The sequence below is a fragment of the Cebus imitator genome, unplaced genomic scaffold, assembly GCF_001604975.1.
Source record: "Cebus imitator isolate Cc_AM_T3 unplaced genomic scaffold, Cebus_imitator-1.0 Scaffold263, whole genome shotgun sequence".
Lineage (NCBI taxonomy): Eukaryota > Metazoa > Chordata > Mammalia > Primates > Cebidae > Cebus > Cebus imitator.
Window position 1 is genome coordinate 52,532 of NW_016107578.1, and position 24,074 is coordinate 76,605.

The window sequence follows — 24,074 nt, forward strand, 5'->3', positions numbered from 1 at the left end:
AAAAAAAAAAAAAAAAAAAAAAAAAAAAAAAAAACAGTGCCCTAAACTGAGTCCCACAGAGGCCTCAGGGATCCTGAGGCTCCACAAACATTCCAGAGATGAGCCTCTGGCCTTGTGTGGAGTGGGATGATCGCCTTTCACCCCAACACCCTTGGTCAAGGGGACATCAGGCCTGGGTTGCAGTGGAGGCGTCTGGATGTGGGGCTGGGGTGCCCCTCAGGTCAGGGGGCATAGGCCCGCAGACATGCACTGGGGAAACGTCCACCCCGGGGGACCCTCCACTGGTCCCCGACGTGGGTCAAGTCACCACTCAGAGCCTTAGTTTCTATACCTGGCAGACTATATAGCCACCCCCATGGCAAGTGTGAGGATTTCCTCATGGGGAGCAGGGTTTGCCTCGGGTGTGGCCTCAGTGGGCTCTCTCAGCCATTGAGCCCAGCACAGACCAGGGGTTCACAGCCAGAAGCCCCACCCACCACTCCTCCCTGGGGCCAGTTGGGGTCCCCCAACCTGCCTTCTCTCTAACCCTGGGACTTCCAAGCCCAGTCCTGCCTGTCCTGGGGCTGGGTTGGCTGCCAGCAAGCCCCCAGTGGGAGGCACTCCTACAGGGCATCCCCCCAAACCTGAGGGGAGGAGAGCCAGGCAGGGCAGCTCCAGGGGCCTTAGGCAACCCAGGCCTCTCCACTGAGGTCGCCTGGACTGAGTTGGTGGCTTTGCCATCCCAGGGACCATGGGGACTGGTGGCTGGCCCTGCACCTGACACAGCCCATGCTCAAGGTCATAGATAGCCTTGGAGCCAGCCCTGGGCCACGGCAGGATCTGGGACAAAAGTGCATCTCTGAGCCTCCAGCCCCTCCTCTGTGCACTGGGAGTAGGTGGGTAGGTTCCCTCCTACGGAGAGGAGCTAGGAGGACTTGATGGTGGTGACCACCAGGAAAATACCTTGGACACATGCTGCAAGCCAGGCACAGTGCTGGGCTCAAGTACCAGACCTTCCCTGCTGGCTCCCACAGTCCAGAGGGGAAGGCCACAGTCCTGACTTTATAGGTGGGGAGACAAGATATGAAAGGTTAACGCCATGCAACCAATATCCTGGTGAATCCCGGTGTCAAGCCCCAGCTGTCATGCTCAGAAACAACCAATACCCACTTCTTTCTTAGAAAGCGCTAGAACTGTTAGCTGGGCGCACAGTTCTCACACACAGGGGCCCTTCTTTCCTTTCTTTGGGCTGCTAGAGGCTACATGGTGATGGGCATGGGGCAGCCATTTTTTTTTTTTTTTTTTTTTTTTTGAGACAGAGTTTTGCTCTTGTTACCCAGGCTGGAGTGCAATGGCACGATCTCGGCTCACCGCAACCTCCGCCTCCTGGGTTCAGGCAATTCTCCTGCCTCAGCCTCCTGAGTAGCTGGGATTACAGGCACGCACCACCATGCCCAGCTGATTTTTTGTATTTTTAGTAGAGACGGGGTTTCACCATGTTGACCAGGATGGTCTCGATCTCTTGACCTCGTGATCCACCGGCCTCAGCCTCCCAAAGTGCTGGGATTACAGGCGTGAGCCACTGCGCCGGGCGGGGCAGCCATTTTAAACTATGAAGGGAACCCTATGTTAAGCTGGCAACAGGGGAGGTGGAGACAGGCCCTGGACAGTCTCACAGCACAGTGCCACCAAGCTCACTGAGACATGAGCAAGAAACAGACTTCATCTCTTTAAGTGCCTTCATTATGGGACTTATGTGCATGTGGGACACATTTGCATGTGGGATGCAAATCCGTAGCCCACATAACACAGCCATGGCTCATGGGACAACCTGCAGTCTTCTCCCAGAGTAACCAAGACAATGAGAGAAACACAGTTCCCTTTGCCAGGGACCCTTCAAAGTCAACCTGGACCGCATCAGAGTAGCAACAAGCTGTCACACAGAAGTGGCTTCCTTCCCAGGCCACTAAGCCATGGTTACGTCAAGAGAAATTAAGCAAGAAATGGGTTGATCAGGCCATAAAAAAGAACGAGATTCCGTCATTTGCTGCAACATGAATGGAACTGGAGGTCATTACGTTAAGTGAAATAAGCCAACCACAGAAAGACAAATCTTGCATGTTCTCACTCATTACGTGGGAGCGAAAAAGGGTAGAAGAGGAGATCTCACAGAGCTAGAGAGTAGAAAGGTACTAGAGGATGGAAAAGGTGGGGATAGGCAGGGGGTAAAGAGAGGTGGGTTAATGGGTACAAATACACAGCCAGAGAAAAAGCATTAAGTTCCACTGTTCAACAGCAGAGCAGGGTGACCGTAGTTAAGACTACAGTTAACAACAATTATCTGTTGTTTTTTTTTTCAGATGGAGTCTCACTCTGTCGCCCAGGCTGGAGTACAGTGGTGTGATCCTGGCTCACTGCAACCTCCACCTCCCGGGTTCAAGTGATTCTCCTGTCTCAGTCTCCCAAGCAGCTAGGATTACAGGCACCCACCAGCAGATCCAGCTAATTTTTGTATTTTTAGTAGAGATGGGGCTTCACCATGTTGCTCAGGCTGGTCTTGAACACCTGACCCCAGGTCAATCACCCACCTCAGCCTCCCAGAGTGCTGGGATTACAGGGATGAGCCACTGCACCTGGCCAACAATGTATTGTCTATTTCTTCTTCTTCTTTTTTTTTTTTGAGACAGGGTCTCGCTCTGTGGCCCAGGCTGGAGTGCAGTAGTGAGATCATAGCTTACTACAGCCTCTATCTCCTGGGCTCAAGTGATCCTCCCACCTCAGCCTCCTGAGTAGCTGGGACTACAGGCACACGCTGCCATTCCCAACTATTTTTTTTTTTTTTTTTTTTTTTTTTTTTGGTTTTAGTAGAAACGGGGTTATGCTATATTGCCCAAGCTGGTCTTGAATGTCTGAACTCAGGCCATCTTCCCACTGCAGCCTCCCAAAGTGCTAGGATTACAGGCCTGAGCTACCGTGCCTGGCCTTGTATATTTCAAAGTAGTTAGAAAAGAGGACCTCAACTGTTCTGAACACAGAGAAATGGGGAATACCAAGGTGACAAACACCACAAACACCCTGCTACAATCATTACATATTCTGTGCATCTAATAAAACATCACAGGGACCCCATAAAAATGTCAAACATTATATATATATTTTTTTACATGGGACAATCAGGAGGGATGCTGGATCAGCGTGGAGAGCAGGGGCTGGTCAGCAGCGTCCCTGCTCAAGGCTGCCCTCCCACTCGTAGTGAATGAGTCCCTCCCATGACTCAGCACTCAACACTGCTCCCTGAAGTCATCACCCAGGGGCCTCTCCACTTCCTTCCTATAATGACAAGCATGTAGGGATCATTCTGCACACTGTGGCCAAGCACCGCACAGTGGGCAGGGACCGTCCTAGCCCACTTCGCAGACAGAAAAACTGAGGCCCAGAGAGGCGAAGGGCCTGGCTGAGCCTGTAGGTGATGGAACTCCAGCACCCCTGCAGCCTGGCCGCACGCCTGAGCCCTTGACCCTTGGGCATGGCCCCTTCTCTTGACCATGGGGCAGTGAGAGCCTGTTTCTAGTCTGCCCGTGACTCTGTCACCCACTATCTTCCTTTTGGATTCTAGGAGCTGACCCCATGGGGGATGGGTATAATTCGAGCCTCCTGGCACATGGTGGCTGCTCTCCAGCCGTGGGTGATGGTTCTCATGACTCAGGCAAAATGGTACAGTGACTGAATGAGTGCTGCCCAGGGCGGGCGCTCTTCCCCATCTGTCCCACCACCCACAGCAGCCCCACTCCCGCCCGCCACTTACCTCCTCATCCTTGTACCAGGACAGCGACTCGGCAGTCAGCACAAACCAGTACTCCTTGGAGCCTCCCTTCATCAGGCTGATGTTGTTGATGGTCAGCCAACCCCTGCGGATCACCTGAGGGGAAGCACAAAGCTTAGCGGGGAACCCTGCTCAGCAGCCCCGGCCACCCCCAGCGCAGTGGCCTCGCCCACAGCTCAGTGGGAAACTGAAAATCTTGACAGACACTTCCAGCCCAAAGCCCAGGAAACCCAGTTCCACCCTGCCCCAAGCACTTCCAGCTGGAAACCAACATGGGTGCCACCTGGGCAGGTGGGCGGATAGACTCACTGGGACAGGGTCTGATGGGGGAGAGGGACACGGAGGCCTGATGGAAAGGGCCCTGGGGATGGAGGAGTCCCCAGGGCTTGTGTGGGGGGCTGTGGCACATGAAATGTGACATCTGAGGAACTGCACTTGTTTGAGTGAGACAGGGTTTCAAGGGGTGCTGTCCACACAGAGAGTCTGGGTCAAAGATGTGAACCCAGGGGCCCTGCCTAGGGACACTGAAGGAGTGGGGCTTATGTCCCAAGCTGGCTACAAGCCTGGTGGTCGCCCTTTTGACCAACACGTCAGGGTTCTGGGCTGGTAGATCCCATGGATGGAGCTCATGTGGCTGTGGCTGTCGTCTGAGTGGAGTCAGAATCCAGGCCTGCACAGGGGACTCACCTGACAGCTAAAGGCAGGCAGCCTGGGGGCTATGCTCGCACGCTCCCTGGCCGCTGGAGGCGTGTGTGGGCCGAAGCCCCCCACCCCACTCGGGACTGGGGCCCCTGGGAGCTGCAGGAAGCACACAGAGGCACGCGCAGGGCGGCCTGGGACCCAGGCACTGACAGACTTGGCCAAGCTACAAAGGGTGGGCTGAGCATGGCCACAGACAGCTGCGAAGGGCTGGCCTGCACCCCCCCATTGCAGAGCATGGCGGGACATGGCACGGCATGGCAGGAGCATCAGAGATGGGGCCTCCAGGAATCCATCTGTGGCCCAGATGCTGTCCTAGTGGGGGGCAGCCCTCTGGAGGGGCTTCACCTGGACTACCCAGACCCACCCCAGGTCTGTCAATCTGAACAGGGCCATCAGCCCACAGCTCCAACAGCTCCTTGGTGGCTAGATGTGAATTCTAAGCCCCAGGAGGCCATGAAGACGGAGGTGGCTAAAGAGTGCCCAGGGACCCCTGGGCCAGGCAGAAGTCACTGCCCAGGCTGGGGACAGCATGAGATGCCACTGGGCGCACCTTGTTAAGGCCAAGGGCACAGACTTCTCCCTCCCTGGGATGAGCAGACAGGACTCTCTCAGTTGTTTGGAGCCGGCAGTGACCCCTGGCATCTGGCCATTCACGGGCTGCCTGGTGGTGGGTGAAGGGGCTGAGGCTAGCAGCCCCTGTGAGGTCACAGCATGCCCTCCAGGAACTCAGTGACGAGCTCTCCCTGGTCTGCCCACGATGTCCTAGTGTTAGCACCAAAGGCCTGGCATTCTCAGAATGCCTTCATTCACCCAGGGGGAGCTGGGCGGGGGCAATGCCTTGGCTCAGCCCAGGGTTGGGTACAGAGTGAATACTTACTAGACCCTGGTTCAGTGACTGAATGACAACCATGTGAGGGAAAACAGAGGGACAAGCTGTCAGTGCTCCCCCAGAAAAATGTGGGGCCTCTGTACTCCTAGGCCCCGCCCAGTTCCTAAGGAGAGAGATGTGCCCATGCACCTCAGTGGCCTGGCTCTCCTGCCTCCAGCCAGCCGGGGTTAGTATCGGTCAGAGCTGGAGGACAGGGCCCATGCTATGCTTTGGGGTACATGGCCACAGGGCCAGGGCACTGATCAGGTCACAGCCAAGCCTCGGGGGCGGGAGATCTGGCAGAAGCCCTGAGGTGTCCTTCTCCATGTGGGTTCAGAGAAAAAAATCCACCCCAGGGAGCTGCAAACTGTGGGTAGCAAACATAGGCACTGTTAGCCACCCACAACTTGTGACCCAGAGAAAAGGGAGGGGCCAGGCCTCAGCAGAAAGTCAGATTTGCATCCAAGGGACACCTCCCAAGGACTTCTACCACCTACCTGGGCTTAGAAGGAAGTGGGGGTGGGAGAACAGAAAAGGTGGCAAGGCATCACGGGCTGGGGTGCACAGTGACAGGCAGGCAGGCACATGGGGCAGCACGAGTGACAGGGCAGGCAGGGGGTGGAGGGCAGGGATCCCCTGACAGGCTGGTCCAGCCTCCTTTCTGGGTGAGGGTCCTGGCCCAAGTCTCCCAGGGAGAGATGGACATCATAGCTGGGAGACGCAGAGGCCACGGCCACACTGATGGCAGCACTGGACTATGTGGCCTCTGGTAGGAAAAAATGAACCCCTAAACCTCTTGGGGTACAGGGAAAGGGTAGGTTCCTGGCCTTGGCCTGGCAAATTCAAGGTGACTGGGGGAAACACGTGAGGAACCTGAAAACCACAAGCCCGAGGCCGATTAATTCCTCCCGACACTGCCCCCACCCACAGCCCTATCTGCACCACCCAGGCTATGGGAGCAGCGAGGCCCTGGCATAAGACCGGCTCAGCTACAAGAAAGATCCCAGGATTGCCAGAAGATTCCTGCCAGAGAGCAGTGGCAGGGGTGACCAATGCCTTGGTGGCTGGCAGTGGGATAATGTCCCAGAGAAGGGAGCCTCTGCTAGGACTGGAGGCCCAGGCTGTGCTGTCCAAGTGTGAGAGCGAGGCTGGGGTGAAACCCCAGTTGCCTAGAGGCGAGATCCTTGAGCTGGGCTCAGCTCTCAGATATGAGCAGCAGCTGCTTCCCACTGGGCTGGGCTGGGCCTCACACCCATCTAATGCCTCATACCAGGCCCCAGCCGAGGGCTGTGCACAAAGAAAGGAGGTGTTACCCACAGCAGGGACGGACAGCAAATATGATTCATCTTGGGGGCCATGTCAATCGATTGGTACGAGATACCTGGAGCACTGTGGTGAGAATTCTGGGCGTGGCAGGAAACGGTGCTAGGATCAATTAGTGTTGCCCATCACAGGCAAAGGACAGGAGAAAGGGACAAGTGGAACAGAAGAGCCTTGTCTATTTTATCTGGAGGACAAGAGGCAGCATCTAGGAAAGGGGCTCCTGATAGATTAGTCATGCCTGCCATGCATACAGGAGAGGGTATCATATGAGGAAAAAAATAAATACCTTGATCACTTAGCCACATCTGCTATAGAACACCCATGCTGGCATGCTTATTTGGAAAGAATGCCAGGATTGATTAGCAATGTCTGCCATGGGTATGTGCTAGAGGAGCAGCACAAGGCAAAGAATGCTAGATCAACTAGCCATTTCTGCCATGGGCACAAGAGGAGAAGATTTCTGCCATGTGGAAAAATAAGCTCTGATCCACGAGTGACATCTGCACAGGAGACAGAAGGAAGACAGGCAGTGCCAAGAATGACTTCTGGTCCGGCTTAAGTGAGATCTTCCATGGCCAGAGATGTGAGGGGAGGCAGGGGCGGTGTGTAAGTATTTGCCATCCCTAACCTACAGTAAACCATAAAAACCTTCAAGGAACTGGCTGCAGGAGTGCGCCTTCAAGGGTGGCGTTCCAGTTAGTGCCTGTGTGAATCAACTTATACCCGGGGCAATGCGAAGTCTAGCACCGGCTGTGGCATGGGGTTTCCAGGTTAGCTCAATTTTTAGTATTTTTGTTATTTGGAGGGGTGGGGAACAGGAAATGTTAGGGGAGGGCGGGGTCTCCATCACCACTAGATTCTCTAAAGTTTGCTACCACACTAAGTATGTACTTACCAGGATCTCCCCCTTTGAATATGCAAAGTTAGGATTGTGGGTAAATCAGGGAAGAACAGGTGGAGGAAAAGAGATGGAAGGGACATGAAGGGGACAAAGAAAAAGCAGGAAAAGCACAAAAACAGGAGAAGAGAAGAGCAGGGGAAAAAACAGCAAAAGAAAAAAAATTACATGCTATTAATCATATTCATGGTGTTAATATTTAATTCATTATCATCTTTTGAAACAAAAAAGCAATAACATATGTATTACCTACGGCAAGCGCAAAAATAAATCATGCAATGGTTACGTTTGTCTTTCCCGTGGGTTCTACGATCCTGCAAGTTACACGGCGGAGTCCCCACCCCGACCCCTGCCCAACAGGGAGAAGGGAGAGACATAGGCGGAAATTTTGCAAAGATTATGGGTTGTCTTTTCTTTTTTTTTTTTTTTTTTAAAGACAGAGTCTTGCTCAGTCGCCCAGGCTGGAGAGCAGTGGTATGATCTTGCCTCACTGCAACCACCGTCTCCCGGGATCAAGCAATTCTCCTGTCTCAACCTCCTGAGTAGCTGGGATTACAGGCACCCACCATCACACCAGGCTAATTTTTTTGTATTTTCGTAGAGATGGGGTTTCACCATGTTGGCCAGGCTGGTCATAAACTCCAGACTTCAGGTGATCCTCCCACCTTGGCCTCCCAAAGCGCTAGGATTACTCGTGCGAGCTATTGTGCCTGGCTGGGTTTTCTTAAAAATTAATAATAAAGTCTGGGTATGGTAGTTCAAGCCTGTAATCCCAGCACTTTGGGAGGCTGAGGCGGGTGTACGGCATGAGGTCAGGAGCTCAAGACCTGCCCGGCCAATATGGTGAAACCCCGTCTCCACTAAAAATACAAAAATTAGCCAGTTGTGGTGGTGGGTGCCTGTAACCCCAGCTACTTGGGAGACTGAGGCAGGAGAATCACATGAAGCCAGGAGGTGGAGGTTGTGGTGAGCCAAGACCATGCCACTGCACTCCAACCCCGGCGGCAGAGTGAGACTCTGTCTCAAAAAAATAAATAATAATAGAAAGGCACTGAAAGCAGGCACTGATAAAGCCATTCATATTTTACAAGGCCTCTAGCTGGGTTAAGATGTTAAAGTACAACCCTTTGTGGCTCAGGGCTTCTCCAGGTGTGGGACTCCAACTATCCTAGGTTCCCTTGAGCTGCTGGAGACAATGTAGTTTCCAACGGCTCTCACCTATGGGCTCCTAATCCCAGGGGCTGTGTTGGAAAGCCCAAAGAGGTCACAGACCCCTGCTTAAGGGAAAAAGTTCTTTCTTTCTTTTTATTATTATTTATTTATTTATTATTATTTTAATTTTAATTTTTTTTAGAGACAGGGTTTCACCATGTTGGCCAAGCTGGTCTCAAACTCCTGGCCTCAAGTGATCCACCCACCTTGGCCTCCCAAAGTGCTGGGATAACAGGCGTGAGCCACCGCACCCGGCCCTTTCTTTCTTTCTTTCTTTCTTTTTTTTAAGGGACAGGGTTTCTCCATGTTGGTCAGGCTGGTCTTGAACTCCTGACATCAGGTGATCCACCAGCCTCAGCTGCCCAAAGTGCTGAGATCACAGGCGTGAGCCACTGTGCCCGGCTAAATTCTTATTTCTTTTCTTTCTTTTTCTTGTTTTTTAAATAGAGACAGGGTTTCACCATGTTGGCCAGGCTGGTCTCGAACTCCTGACCTCAGGTTATCCACCTGCCTCAGCCTCCCAAAGTGCTGGGATTACAGGCATGAGCTACTGAGCCTGGCCCTAAATTCTTATTTCTTTATTATTATTATTATTGGAGACAGGGTCTTTTGCACTGTCACCCAGACTGGAGTGCAGTGGCGCAATCCCGGCTCACTACAACATCTGCCTCCCAGGTTCAAACGATCCTCCTGTCTCAGCCTCCCGAGTAGCTGGGATTACAGGCACGTGCTACCACACCCAGCTAATTTTTTGTATTTTTAGTAAAGATGGGGTTCTGCCATGTTGCCCAGCCTAGGCTGGTCTCAAGCTCTCAGCTGAGCTCAGGCAACACACCTGCCTTGGCCTCCTTAAGTGCTAGAATTACAGGCCTGAGCCACTGTGCCTGGCCTGATACTATTTTTTAAGACAAGGAGGTCTCACTGTATTGTCCAGGATGGCCTTGAACTCCTGGGCTCAAGTGATCCTCCTGCTTTGGCCACCCAATTAGCTGGGATGACAGGCATGAGCCACCATGCCCAGCTAATTTTTAAAAATTATTTGTAGAGACAGGGTCTTTATATGTTGCCAAGACTGATCTCAAAGTCCTAGCCTCAAGTGATTCTCCCACCTCCGCTTCCCAAAATGCTGGGATTACAGGCAAGAGCTACTGTGCCTCGCCAAGGGTCAGGTTCTAACCCTGGCCTTGGATGTCACATAGGGCTTTCCGGGTGGGTAAAATTTGCACATCTCCCAGAAACGTCAACATCTAAGTGGCCTCTAGAGGCCGAGAACAGATGGCCTGGTACTGAGGCTGTCGGGGGGCATTCCACTGTCGAGCTCCATCACCGGGGCTTGCTGTCACTCAGCATTCTCCCACCCCCAGGGTGGAGCGGCAGGCTGCAGAGGGGTGCGCTACCTGATTGGGGATGGCCCTCTTCTTGTTCAGCTGTGTGCTCCTCTGCTGGGCACTGAAACCAAAGAACAGACAGGATTCATGTAGACAAGATGCTGGGAGGGAAGAAGGGCAAGAGGTGCATGTGGCCATTCTCTCCCTGGGGACCAAGTGAGCAGCTACAGGCAGAGGCAGAGAGAAGCCCCCTGCACACAAAGAGCTGCACAAGGGAAACGGCCTGGGCACACTGAACAAGCAAATGTATCTGGTTCAATTGAGGCTTCTAGGCTCTCATCTCACCTGACTTACTAAAGTGTTGGTTATTTCCAGACGTCACTAGAATCCTGGAGTTTCTAAGAGGAAGTGTGAGAAGGTGTTGCCTAAGCTGCATGCAGTGGCGTGATCACAGCTCACTGCAGCATTGACCTCCTGGGCTCAAGTAATTCTCCTGCCTCAGTCTCCCGAGTAGCTGGAACCACAGGTGCACACCATGCTCAGCTTTTTGACGTTTTTGTAGAGAAGGGGTTTCACTACGTTGCCTAGGCTGGTCTTAAATTCCTGGACTCAAGGGATCCGCCTGGCTCTACCTCCCAAAGTGCTGGGATTAAAGGCGTTCTGAACCACCGCGCCCGGCCCTTCTTCCTACTCTTCCCATCTCTTGATCCCAACACCAGCCTATAAGTGGCATCAGAATGTGGGACAGCTACTGGCCATGAAATGACACTCATCTTGCACTACTCCTGACCCAAATTTAGAAGACATCCAAGGTCGACAGGATGTGTTTCTATAAGGTTCCTTATTCATCCATAATCCGAAATCTCTTTTCTTGTTTATCCATCTTACTTCCTGGCTAGTTCATGCTGGCACAGACAAATCCCACTATATTTTACACGTGGACACCTACTCCACCACCTTATGGTTCTAATATATTTTCTACTCTGACAATCATATCACTGCTTGCAAACAGCACATATCTCCTGTTACTTATCTGTCATATTTTCTTATTGCTTTGGCTGAAACTTTCGGAACAATATGGAAAAGCAAGTCAGCTTGGCCACCTTCCTTTCCTGACGACCTTGAGGGTTTTGTTTTAAAGTGCAAGTTGGCTGTAGGATAAGGGAGAAGTAGGCTTCCGTTTCTGGATCAGTAAAGACCGGAAAACTAAGAACAAAAGCAGAATTTTATCCAGTGATAATCCCAACATTCAGTAAGTTTATTACAGGGCTTCTTATCTGGGCTATTTATTTACTTATTTATTTTTGAAACAGAGTCTCACTCTGTCACCCAGGCTGGAGTGCCCTGGCGTGATCATGGCTTACTGCAGCCTTGACTTCCCAGGCTCAGGTGATTCTCCCACCTCAGCCTTCCGAGTAGCTGGAATTACACCCCACCACCATACCCAGCTAATTTTTTTGTATTTTTTGTAGAGACAGGATTTCACCATGTTGCCCAGGCTGGTCTCAAACTCCTGGGCTCCAGCAATCCACCTACCTTGGCCTCTCCCAAAGTGCTGGGATTACAGGCATGAGCCACTGTGCCAGGCCTGGGCCCTGTTTATAATATACATTTGGAGGGCAATGGAAGCCTGGAATATCCAAGCACAAGAAGGATTCTGATCAAGAGCATCGGAAGGAGGTGGCACTGAGCTGAGCCAACCTTCTGAGTGATGGCTGGGTGACAGCGAGGCCCCAGAGTTGCTATTTCTTAATGGCCTCCTGGCTCCCACTTTTGCCAGGCCTCCCTAAAATAGAAGCCCACATGGTGGACCCTCTCCTGAGCCTGGACCTCATCAGAAGCATCCTGGTGTTTTGGGGCAAAATCCAAAATCCTCCCCTGGGTCTGTAGGGCCCTCCTGGCAATGGGGCCTGGCCTCTGGCTCTCTTACCTCCACCTGCCTGGTTTTGTAGCCTTCCTTCCTGGGGTCCAATTCTCTGGGGTCCCCCCCATCACCTGACTTTTTCAGGAAGATCTCTCCAGGCCACGTCCCTGGCTCCCCTTTCCCACAGCCTGTCCCCTACCCTCTCTTCCTACTCTCACCATCCTTGTAACAATTTGTTGAAGGATTCCGTCCCCTAGCCTGCAGGCTCTGAAAGAGCAGGGGCTGCCGCTGGTGTGGTCAAAGTCCTGGCTCTGGCTCTGGCTCTGAGGGAGCGCCCTGTAGCTCTTCAGCGGGCCCCAGGGACGTCCCACCCAGGGCTGGGGCCACCCAGCCAGGGCGTACCCGTTCACACAGCAGGGCAAAGGCACACAGCAGGCAATACCCACCAGGTCACCAGCTGCTCAGTATAGTAACAGCTGGCGTAAGGGGGTGCCCAGGAGTCCAGAGCAAAGAGTGGAGTGGCCAAAGGAAAACGAGAGATTGTGAGAGGAACTGTGGATGAAGTGTGACAAGCAGACACATCAAGGTGAGGAAAACAGCAGCAAACCAGAGATGGGGACCAGTGCTGTGAGCCCACACACCCGGTGGCCAGGAGAACAGAGCCGGGGGGCTGCCTCCCACAGGCAGCCCACTCCCTGCAGGGCACAGGGCCCTTGCTCATCTCTAGGAGGGGTTCTGATGAGCCCCTCATTCCTTCCTCCCTTCCCCTCACCTACCTGGTGCCCAGCACAGAACAGATCCTCAATCAGCTTTGTCAGGTGCATCGATAAATGTTCTATCTGGTGACTACATGGCCCGAGATTTGGCTCTAGTGGCCCTCCAAGAGGAAGCCTGCCTGGGCCCTCAAAAGGCAAGCCCCAAAGACCACCCTCTGGCCTCCCATGGGCCCTGCACAGCCCCACCCAGCACTAAGCACACTACGTCTTAAAGGCTTGGGTGCCTGTGGATTCCCTGCATAGGGCCTTTCTCTGAGGGTGAGGAGCCAGGAGTGGGTTTGTCCACTGCTCTGTCACAGGGCCCAGAGAGGGGGCATACCAGTGGCAACATCCGACCAGCCTCGGGCAGGAAGGCCTGCGTGAGCCACCCCAACAATCTGAGTGAGGCCCAGGTGTGCCAAGGGGCTGGATGAAAACAGCAAGTGATGCCCGAGACCACTAGCACTGATATCGCCATCCTGCTGAAATCAGAGCTCCCCACTCTGGGCCCTCATCTGGGTGCCACTGAAGGTTCTGGTTTAAATCTACAGTGTATGCCTCGAAGCTAGGGAGACCCAGGTAGCACTTCCCAAAGAGCAGCTTCCGGAGCCCTGAGCCCATGAGATGCTGTCCAGGAAAGGGCAGAATCTGGGAAAAGCTGCACATGGGTCAATAAAGGCTCTGAGAAGTCCTGCAGGAGGGGGAGGTGCAGCAGCTTCGCCTCTCCCTGCAGCTCCGGCCATAGCACTGCCCTCTCCCTAAACTAACCACTAGGAGGCCTCACAGAAGGTATGTTTGTTGGGGACAGTGGAGCTGGGGGCCACTATCAGCCCAAGAGAGCTTCCAGATATTCTCAGGTGGCTCTGCTTTCACAGCAGGAACCCCTGACAGAGACTGACCCCTGATCTCTCAGAGAATCCCAACTCAATCACCTCCTTGGATCTGGGAGTGAGGACTGGTGCCGCCTGACCAGCCACTGTTTCCAAAAGTACCTACTTGGCAAAGCCGATGAAGTCCTCGTGGTTCGTGTTGATGTACGACTGCTCGATGTCGATCAGCAGAAGAATCTGGGGGAAAGTAGGGGGTCGCTGTGAGTACAGGGGCAAGCCTGGCAAGTGGGGGCTGTGACAGGAGCATCTCCCAGACTTGCCGGCAGGGAAGGCGTGGGAACCAGGAGGCTTCCCAGACAGGAGAACAGGGGGCTGTTGTCGCACTCCCTACAGCCTCACAGGCAAGAAAGCCTGGGACAGCAGAGCACAGCCAGGTAGCCCAAGGTGGCAATCACAGGAGGAGTCACTGTCCCCCAGGTCTGGAGTCTTGATTGATCCACTAACTGGCCATGTGATCCTGGGCCTCATGTTACTGAGCTGTGGAATGGAGGGACAGGAGGCTCAACTGCCAAACATTTAATAATGTGCTGTCAGGTTGTTTTTTTGTTTTTGTTTTGTTTTGTTTTGAGAAAATGACATTCTGTCTCCCAGGCTGAAGTACAGTAGAACAATCATAGCCTCAAACTCCTGGGCTCAAGCAACCTCTCTGCCTCAGCTTCCCAAGATGCTGGGATCGCAGCCATGTACCACCATACCTGGCTGATTTTTTTTTTTTTGGTAGAGATTGGGTGTCACTGTGTTGCCCAGGCTGATCCTGAACTCCTGGACTCAAGTGATCCTCCTGCCTTGACCTCCCAAGGTGCTGGGATTGCAGGTGTGAGCCACTGCCTTGTAAAGTCTTTTTTTTTTTTTTTTTTTTTTTTTTGGAGACAGTGCGCTCTGTCACCCAGGCTGGAGTGCAATGGCATGATCTTAGTTCACTGCAACCCCTGCCTCCCGGGTTCAAGCAATTCTCCTGCCTCAGCCTCCTGAGTAGCTGGGATTACAGGCACATGGCACACTGCCTGGCTAATTTTTTGTATTTTTAGTAAACAGGTTTTCACCGTGTTGCCCAGATTGGTCTCAAACTCCTGAGCTCAGACAATCCACCCACCTTGGCCTCCCACAGTGCTGGGATTACAGGCATGAGCACTCGTGTCTGGCCTGTAAAGTCCTTAGCGCCTGGTGTGTTCAAAGTGTTGCATTAAAACTGCAAAGCTAATTTGGCCAAGTATGAACACTAAAACAAAACACACACACGTGCACACACACACACACTCTCAAGCTAGAAGGCTAAAGTCTCAGGTAAGGAGCAGGGCTTGGGAGTCCACTGCACTTGCTGAAAGTCTCCCTCCCTCATCTCCCTTGTCTTATTTTGCCTAGGATAAGCTGGTCTATGGGAACCATGGATCCAAGCAGCTCACTGAGTTGGTTTCCATTCATAACAGGCCAGGCTGCTGGGAGGACGGGCTCAGATGCCCCTCACTAGATTCCCCTGGCCCTGGGCCAGTCACTTCCCCTCGCTGTACCTCCCAGTTCTGAAGAATAAAGTAGGGCAAAGCACTCAGACCTGTGGGCCTGCTAGAAAATGCCAGCATGCTCCATCTGTGGGAGCAACCGTGGCTGGTTTAGGAAAGCCTGAGTCTCCTCAACCCAGCACTCTCAGATCCAGTCCGGCAGCATGGTGGGTGGGACACCACAGGCTGTGAAAGGGCTGGCAGCATTCTTGCCAACAGTAACAACAAAAAGAATCAGACTCTTCCAAGCTTTTGATATAATTTCCAAGCTCCAGCAGCTACGAGGCATAGGCAGACCGGTACCCTGAGGGTGCAATTGGCCAAATCAAAACGGCACCTCTCTGCAGGATAAATGAGCCAATTTCATCGCATCAGTGGCAAGGGGAGAGAGACCGTTCTTAACAAAGTGACATAACAAGCAAGGGCTTAATTCAGCTCTGGTTTCGACAAACAGCTGTAAAAAGACCACATAGAATAACTGAGAGAATGTCACTCAAAACAGATCTGGGTGCAGTGGCTCACACCTGTAATCCCAGCAGTTTGGGAGGCCAAGGTGGGTGGATTACTTGAGCTCAGGAGTCCAAAGGCAGACCAGCCAATATGGTGAAACCCCATCTCTACTAAAAATACAAAAATTAGCCGGGCATGGTGGCTCACATCTGTAGTCCCAGCCAGTTGGGAGGGTGAGGCTGCAGGAGGAGTCTAAGGATGGCCCAGTGCTTAGCGGGTGACAGTCTCAGCTGCAGGGGGAGGCAGCGACTTGGGATATGTGCTTGCATGCCTTTCCAAGGAAGTGTTAAATGCGAAAACAGGAAAAGCAGGTTGGGCGCAGTGGCTCATGCCTATAATCCCAGTACTTCGGGAGGATGAGGCAGGTGGATCACCTGAGGTCAGGAGTTCAAGACCAGGCTGGCCAACATAGTAAAAACTCGTCTCCACTAAAAATACAAAAATTAGCTGGGTGTAGTGGCATGAGCCTGCCTGGCTACTTGGGAGGCTAAGGCACGAGACTCGCTTGAACCTGGGAGGTGGAGGTTGCAGTGAGCCGAGATCACGCCACTGCATTCCAGCCTGGGCGACAGAGAAAGACTGTGTCTCAAAAAAAAAACCAAACAAACAAAACCCAAAAAAACCCACAAAACAAAAAGCACTCCAAACACCTTCCAGCAGGCAATTGGAGGCCCATGCTGTGCTCCATCCACTCCCTGAAAGACTGCTTAGTAATCAAAGCAGCAAACTACAGATACAACCGACAACACTCTTGGCTCCCAAATGCAGGACGCCAAGAGCAGGAAGGAAGTCAAGAGTCAATGGGCCTCACACTGTGGGAGTCCACTAGAAAGACTGTAGGATGGGGGCAGACTGGTGGTGACCAGGGCCTGGGGATTTCCTTTTCTTCTTCTTCTTTTTTTTTTTTTAAATGGAGTCTTGCTCTGTTGCCCAGGCTAGTACGCAGTGGCACGATCTTGGCTCACTACAACCTCCGCCTCGTGGGTTCAAGCGACTGTCCTGCCTCAGCCTCCCTGGCAGCTGGGATTATAGGCACGCACCATCACGCCCAGCTAATTTTTGTATTTTTAGTAGCAACAGGGTTTCACCATGTTGGTTAGGCTGGTCTCTAACTCCTGACCTCGTGATCCACCTGTCTTAGCCTCCCAAAGTGCTGGGATTACAGGCGTGAGCCAACGCACCTGGCCCTTTTTTTTTTTTTTTTAAAGAGACAGGGTCTTGCTCTTTCTCCCAGGCTGGAGGGCGATGGCATGACCATAACTTTCTGAAGACTTGATTTTCTGGGCTCAAGTGATCTTCTCACCTCAGCCTTCCAAGTAGCTGGGACCACCATGCCTGGTTAATTTTTTTATGCTTTTGTAGAGACAAGATTTTGCTATGTTGCCTAGATTAGTCTCGAACTCCTGGGCTCAAGGAATTCTCCTGCCTGAGCCTCCCTAAGTGCTGGGATTATAGCCATGAGCTACCATACCCAGTCTGGCCTGTGGGTTTTTGAGGGGTTGACTACAAAAAATCATAGGGACAGAAATTTTAGGGGGTGGTAGAACTGCTCTGTATCTTGAGGTGAGGGTTACTTTGCCATACGCAGTTGTCAGCACTCACAGAACAGTACATTTGACATTTACTGCATGTAAATGATACCAAATAAAGAAGACAAAAGGCCAGTACCTGGTCCTTGGTTCTCCCCTCCCGTTCCCGGATGTAGGTGGTGACGATTCGCTCCGTCTCCTCTCGCAACCGGGGGTAGGAGCTGAGCTGGGGGAGCAAGCAGAGAAGCCTCATTGGTGGGGTCCTCGTGGCATGGGAAGCAACGTGAACCACACAGGTGGAAAATGTGGAGGGGATGGGGAATTAGATAAGAGGGGGCCCACCGAGCCCCCACCTTAGTCCTGGCTCCCAGGGAGTCCAGCTGGGAGCTAAGAGCAGAAGAGTGGGGGCACCGTGGGCCAGAGAGAGCAGAAGAGCAGAGCTGCTTTTCCAGCCAGCAACCGGGAGGCAGGAGGCGGCATGAAAGCAGAAAAGCAGGGGCATGTTTGCCATCCAGGGCTTCAGGGCATCCCCCTCCTGCCCAGCACTGGGTGACAGCAGGAACCCTGAAGGCCCACAGCAGTGTGAGTAGCGTCTGTTCTAGAATGGTAAGGGTGGCATCTGGGCCATCAGCCTCGGTGGGAACTCCTTGCAGAAAGCCACTCCTGATTTGTGGAACCCACTCCCCAATTGCCTCCACCTTCCCCGCCTTCATCTGCAGCACTAACTTAACCAGACCTCATGGGCGGGGGAGTCCTATCTTCACAGTCTGGGTCAAGTCCTTGAGTTGGGGAAAAGGGAATGGTTAGTCTTACGTGGCCTAGACTGTGGGAACACGCAGGGCTACACACTGATGATGTGTTTCCTGTGTTTTGCTGCTTTGGTGATGGCTGGGAAACCCCTTTCTCTAGGGGTTCCAGGAAAGGGTACTGCTTAGTAAACGTGATGCGTTTGGCAACATCAAAGGCTGATCGCCTCCACGGGCAGCCACAACCTGCGTGCCATGCAAATCTCCCCATTCCATCTGCCAACGCAAGGTGGAGACATCTCTAAGTGACAGCTGGTACGCGGAAGGGGTTTCCTGCCGAGGCTGAATGTTCCAGATGCTTGGGTTGAGACTAACACATGGAGGGGGAAGACAGGGACAAATGTGGAGATGAGAAGAACGAAACCTGTTACCTTCTCGGCACACTTTTTAATGACTGTGGCCAGCTCTGAGACCACGAGATCAACACACTTCAAACTTGGCTCTTTGAGTTTTACAATCTGTTTTTTCACAATGGCTTCAAAGGCCATGTCGGGGGTGAAGAGCCCCGTCCTGGGTCATGCGGAGGGCGGGACGAGGCAGAAAGACACCCAGGGACAGTGCAGGCCACACACGCGAGACAGGAGACAGAGAGAAGAGAAGAAACGAGAGTTATCTGATTAGTCCGTGCACGGGGGAGCCTGTGCCCGCATTTGCCCCGGAAGCTGCTTCGGATCAAAGAGGTCTGGGGTTTAGGGGTGTAGGCTCAGACCGGGGTGTAGTTACAGAAGGGCCATGGGTGGTTGTCACTGCACGGACAGACAGCCAAGGTGTGCGGGGGCCTCTAACGTTCATGTCGGTGACACCTGGCTCTGGGATGAGCGTTTCCAACCTGTATGGACTGTTTTCCCCCTCCCTTTTCTAATCGAAGAAGCTTAAGCAGCAAATGTGGGCTTTTCCAGACTGAGAACAGAGGGGCTCAAGCAGAAATTCCCTGGCAACCGGAGCACTGGGGATACTGTGGTCGCGCAAGCACAGACTGCCCACCGGGAGGCATTTCAGCTGCCTGGCCAAAGCGTGCTGCCCTGGGAACCAGGGCCTCAGCATTGGAGCGGGTTAGGGTAGCCCGGCACATCCTGCTGAGTGGAGGCAGTGGCTCGTTGAGGGCGCATAGAGGCACTGTGGCTGAGTGGATCCAAAAATGGGCTGCCCCTGGGGGACCGCATGGGGTGCAGGGGGTGGGGAGGGGCACTTAGGAGCCCTGCTGGCCCTCATGATGCTGCTGACATTCAGGCCTTTCCCAGAGCCGAGGGACAGAGAAGTCGGTGGCTCCAGGGAAGTCAAGAAGGGGTGACAGCCAGGGAACTTCAAGGAGCTCGGCCTCCAGCAGGTGACACGGGGTCCCTCTCTGCTTCCCAGGAGGCAGCAAAGCAACAGCCCAGTGAAACCCCAATTTCATCAGACACATGCTAGGCTTGGTATCAGGGTCCCAGGGACTAGTGTCCAACCGTCTGGCCAGTCCAGGAGGCCCGGCACACCCCTGTTGGGTCCAGGCTGACATGCTCCCGCCCCAGCCTCTGGGGAGAGGCCACGTTCATAGACACAAGGCGATATGGGGAGAAAAGGCACCTGTGGGGGCCAATGAGGCACTGGGAGCCTGATACCAAACCCCCGTACCCCCGTTTCCACAAGGCCAGGAGTCACCCTGCCAAGGGAGCAATACCTTACTGGTACACTGCCTAACTGTATTGATTAGCTCCTGGATAACCAGGTCAACACATTTCAGACAGGGCTCTTTCAGCTTGACGACCTGCTTTTTCACAATGGCCTCGAATGCCAAATCCGGGGTGAAGAGCCCGGTCCTGAAACCGTCCAGACCCGGGGGCAGGGGAGATAAGTCAGAGAGAAACAAAGCATGGTCAGCAATTTCATCGGCCCTGGCCAGGTCCCCAACAAGGAACGAAGGCTGCTTCATGTGTGGGGTCGGACGCCTGAGTCCACTGCCTGGAAACCCTCAGGGTGACCCGAGGACCCCATGGCAATGCAAGGCCAGACACCTGGAGTGACTACCTTTGTTAGAATAAGAAGGGGATCCAAGAGGCTCACGAAGGACCCGTGATGGGGACTCATGTTGGCTTCCCGGAACCCTGACTCAGCTCTACCCCACCCCTCCCCAGGCAAATCTGTAGTGAGCTTTCTTAGTTCATGCCAACCGATAGGGCAGGAACCCAGCCCTGTTTGATCAGGAGCTGCAGAAAGCCCCGAAGCCTGCGACAGATGCAGGATTCAGACACATCCACCCGCACGTGCCCCTGGAGACCCACAGAGAAGGGCTCACAGCTACTAAAAACTACCTGAGAGCCCTCTTCAGGCCTAACGATTAGGGGGCTCAGAGGTATGGGGACCCAATTAGCTAGGGGGTGACACTGCGGAGAGGAAGGGACAGTGGTTAACTCTCCTCGTGGAACTTGCCTGACTCCGTGGATGTTCTTAATAGCGTAGCTGATCTCTCGTCTTAAGTCCTTCTCGTCAAACTCCATCTGAGAAGAGACAAACCATGCACATGCATGGAGGTACCTGGGGTACCACCATGGCAGGCATGCATCTGGGGAACATCATCTCCCATGCGTGGCTGTATTCACAAGGCAGAATATTTAACTGGTCAAAATTTTATAAAAAATTGAAATCTGGCCAGATACAGTGGCTCACACCTGTCACCTCAGCACTTTGGGAGGCCAATGCAGGCAGATGGCTTGAGCCCAGGAGTTTGAGACCAGCCTGGGCAACACAGCGAGACTCCAATCTCTACTAAAAATATAAAATGTAAATAGCCACGTGTGCTGGTGCACGCCTACAGTCCCAGCTACTCAGGAGGCTGAGGTGGGAGGATCAATTGAGCCCAGCAGGCTGAAGCTGCAGTGAGCTGTGATTGCACCACTGCACTTCAGCCTGGGTGAAAGTGCAAGACCCTGTCTCAAAAATAAAATAAAACAAATTAATTAATTAAAACCCAGTTCCAGAAAGCATGACATGAAACCAACACTCTCATTAAATTGGTGGGAATATAAATTAATGTAAATATAATTAATATAAATTAATGTAAATATACATTTAAATAAACTTAATTTTTCAGACTATTGGCATGCACCACCACATCTGGTTATTATTATTTTTTTTTGAGATCGAGTTTCACACTGTTACCCAGGCTGGAGTGCAGTAGCGTGATCTCAGCTCACTGCAACCTCTACCTTCTGGGTTCAAGCGATTCTCCTGCCTCAGCATCCTGAGTAGCTGGGACTACAGGCATTCGCCACCTCACCAGCTAATTTTTTTTTGTATTTTTAGTTGAGGTGGGGTTTCACTATGTTGGCCAGGCTGCTCTTGAACTCCTGACCTCATGATCTGCCCTCCTTGGTCTCCCAAAGTGCTGGGATTACAGGTGTGAGCCACCACACCCAGTCCTTTTTTTTTTTTTTTTTTTTTTTTTGAGACGGAGTTTCGCTCTTGTTACCCAGGCTGGAGTGCAATGGCGCGATCTCGGCTCACCGCAACCTCCGCCTCCTGGGTTCAGGCAATTCTCCTGCTTCAACCTCCTGAGTAGCTGGGATTACAGGCACGTGCCACGATGCCCAGCTAATGTTTTTTTGTATTTTTAGTAGTGACGGGGTTTCACCATGTTGACCAGGATGGTCTCGATCTCGACCTCATGATCCACCCGCCTCGGCCTCCCAAAGTGCTGGGATTACAGGTTTGAGCCACTGCGCCCAGCCCAGTCCTTTTTTTTTGAGGTAGGGTCTGGCTCTGTCGACGAGGCTTAAGTGTGGTGGTGTAATCTTGGCTCACTGCTGCATCCTCTGCCTCATAGGCTCAAGCGATTCTCCTGCCTCAGTCTCCGAAGTAGCTGGGACTACAAGCACATGCCACCACACTCAGCTAATTTTTGTATTTTTAGTAGAGATTGGGTTTCAGCATGTTGGCCAGGCTGGTCTTGAAATCCTGGGCTCAAGTGATCAGCCCACCTTGGTCTCCCAAAGTGCTGGGATTACAGGTATGAGCAACTGCACTTGGCCTTGCTCCTTTGATTTTAAAAAACTCCTGTTTTTTGTTTTTGTTTTTGTTTTTATTTTTTTAATAAAAATGCTATGTGCTCATTATAAACAGTATAAAACTTCAACCAAGTCACAAAAAAGGGAAAAGAAGTCCCAGATCCTAGCACCCAGAGCTGACATTTTGGCAAACATCCTTGCAAATACAAAGAAACACTCGTAGACATCTGTGTTCAGTTTCATACATGAGGATGTTGTATATATCAACTCAGTGCTACGTTGCACGTGCTGGCTCCGATGCCTATTTTTTCCTTCCCTTTTTTTCTGTTTTTTGAGATGGAGTCTAGCTCTGTTGCCCAGGCTGGAGTGCAGTGGCACAATCTCGGCTCATTGCAACCTTCCGCCTCCCAGGTTCAGGCAATTCTCCTGCCTCAGCCTCCCGAGTAGCTGGGATTACAGGTACCAACCACCACGCCTGGCTAATTTTTATATTTTTAGTAGAGACAAGGTTTCACTGTGTTGGCCAGGCTGGTCTCAAACTCCTGATCTCGTGATCCACCCGTCTCGGCCTCCCAAAGTGATAGGATTACAAGCGTGAGCCAGTGCACCCGACCTAATTTTTCCTTCCTTCAATGACATGCTAGGGACATTTTCTCATGTGAATTTATCTATATTTTCTGTGTATTTTGCAAAGAATGTATATGGGTTTTTGTGAGAGGAAAAACACAGGAATTTTCATATTGTTCTGCCCAAAGCCTCAAACCTGAGTGTCTGGGAAGGCAGGTCAGGGGGACACCTCATCCAGACCAGGCCTTGCCCCCCACAGGTTTAGGCTTAGAGTTAGGAGCTTGAGACCATATTGCCTGGGAGAAGGCCTGGCTCGAGGCCAGGAGGAGGGTGCCTGACCAGAGATGGGAGGGCCCAGCCCTGGGGGCGCTACCTTCACCAGCTCAAAAGGGAACCGCTCGTGGAAGATGCGATTGATTCGGGCGCCCCCGGAGAGCTCCAGTGTGTCCACCTGATCTCCTGAGCCCTCGATCCTCTTCTCAAAATCCACCCCAAACTGCTGGACCATCCTATGAGGAAAAGGAAAAAGCCAGTGTCAATGCGAGGTTTCCACGCTGCTCTGGAATGACATTCCAAGTCAAGCCAGGGCTTACTGTCCTTTTTCCATTTGTCAGCAGCAAAATGTCTTCTATGTTAAAACAAATAAACCAAAGTCAAGAGCTCCCAATGGCAAATGCTGGCTACAAGTCAGGCTCAGGCTAAGTCTGTTCTGATTATTCACCCATTCGATCCCAGAAGAGCCGCTTATTCCTCCCACTTTGCAGAAGACAAGAGAGAAGTTGAGGGGTCAAAGCTCAGCAACCGCCGCCCTGAAGCTCAACTTGATTTGCAGGATAGTGGCAAGGAAAGGCAGCCACCTCTGCACAATTCAGGTGGCTTCTGCAGGTGCCCGCCTCTTCCTAGCCTGCTGGAGTTGGTCCTCCTTCATTGACGGGATGTGAGGGCGTAGACAGGACTTTGCCCCTCTGAGCCTCTGATTCCTCATCTACAAAACTGGTTGAAAGTACCTACCAGTTTCGTGGGGTCATTGTGAGCCCATAATGTTTCTAGATCTCATCACCTCCATGAAGTCACTGATACTAAGACGCACTATTATTTTGTGTGCCCACAAAAAAAGAAAAAACGCTGCCATTAATGGTAATTCAACAAAGATGCCTGGTTTCAGACAAGTTAAAATGTTCTCTTAGCTGGGTGCAGTGCCTCACGCCTGAAATCCTAGCACTTCAGGATGCTGTGATGAGAGGATTGCTTGAGTTTGGGAGTTCGAGACCAGCCTGGGCAACAGTGAGACTTCATCTTATTTAAAAAAAAAAAATACATAGCTGGGCACATTGGCTCACGCCTGTAATCCTAGCACTTTGGGAGGCTGAGGCGGGCAGATCATGAGGTCAGGGGTTTGAGACCAGGCTGACAAACATGGCAAAACCCCGTCTCTGCTTAAAAATACAAAAATTAGCCACGTGTGGTGGTGCACACCTGTAATCCCAGCTACTTGGGAAGCTGAGGCAGGAGAATCGCTTGAACCCAGGAGGCAGAGGTTG

General features: G+C 52.4%; 1 protein-coding gene across 13 annotated transcripts in view; it reads right to left on the bottom strand.

Annotated features, from left to right (window-relative positions):
- Window positions 1-24,074, bottom strand: part of DNM2 (dynamin 2) — a 106,892-nt gene that overhangs the window by 15,097 nt on the left and 67,721 nt on the right. For 3 of the 13 annotated variants that reach the window (XM_037728334.1, XM_037728332.1, XM_037728331.1), the window contains exons 8-16: window positions 22,907-23,042; window positions 20,393-20,460; window positions 18,355-18,493; window positions 17,317-17,403; window positions 13,749-13,819; window positions 12,444-12,473; window positions 10,203-10,254; window positions 7,591-7,602; window positions 3,785-3,898 (exon numbers count right to left, since the gene is read on the bottom strand). In XM_037728334.1, the coding sequence (XP_037584262.1) occupies window positions 3,785-3,898; window positions 7,591-7,602; window positions 10,203-10,254; window positions 12,444-12,473; window positions 13,749-13,819; window positions 17,317-17,403; window positions 18,355-18,493; window positions 20,393-20,460; window positions 22,907-23,042 (709 nt within the window). Of the gene's footprint in view, window positions 1-3,784; window positions 3,899-7,590; window positions 7,603-10,202; window positions 10,255-12,443; window positions 12,474-13,748; window positions 13,820-17,316; window positions 17,404-18,354; window positions 18,494-19,643; window positions 19,783-20,392; window positions 20,461-22,906; window positions 23,043-24,074 lie in introns of all 13 variants that reach the window. The other 10 variants (XM_017499950.2, XM_017499944.2, XM_017499941.2 and 7 more) reach the window with 6 other exon arrangements.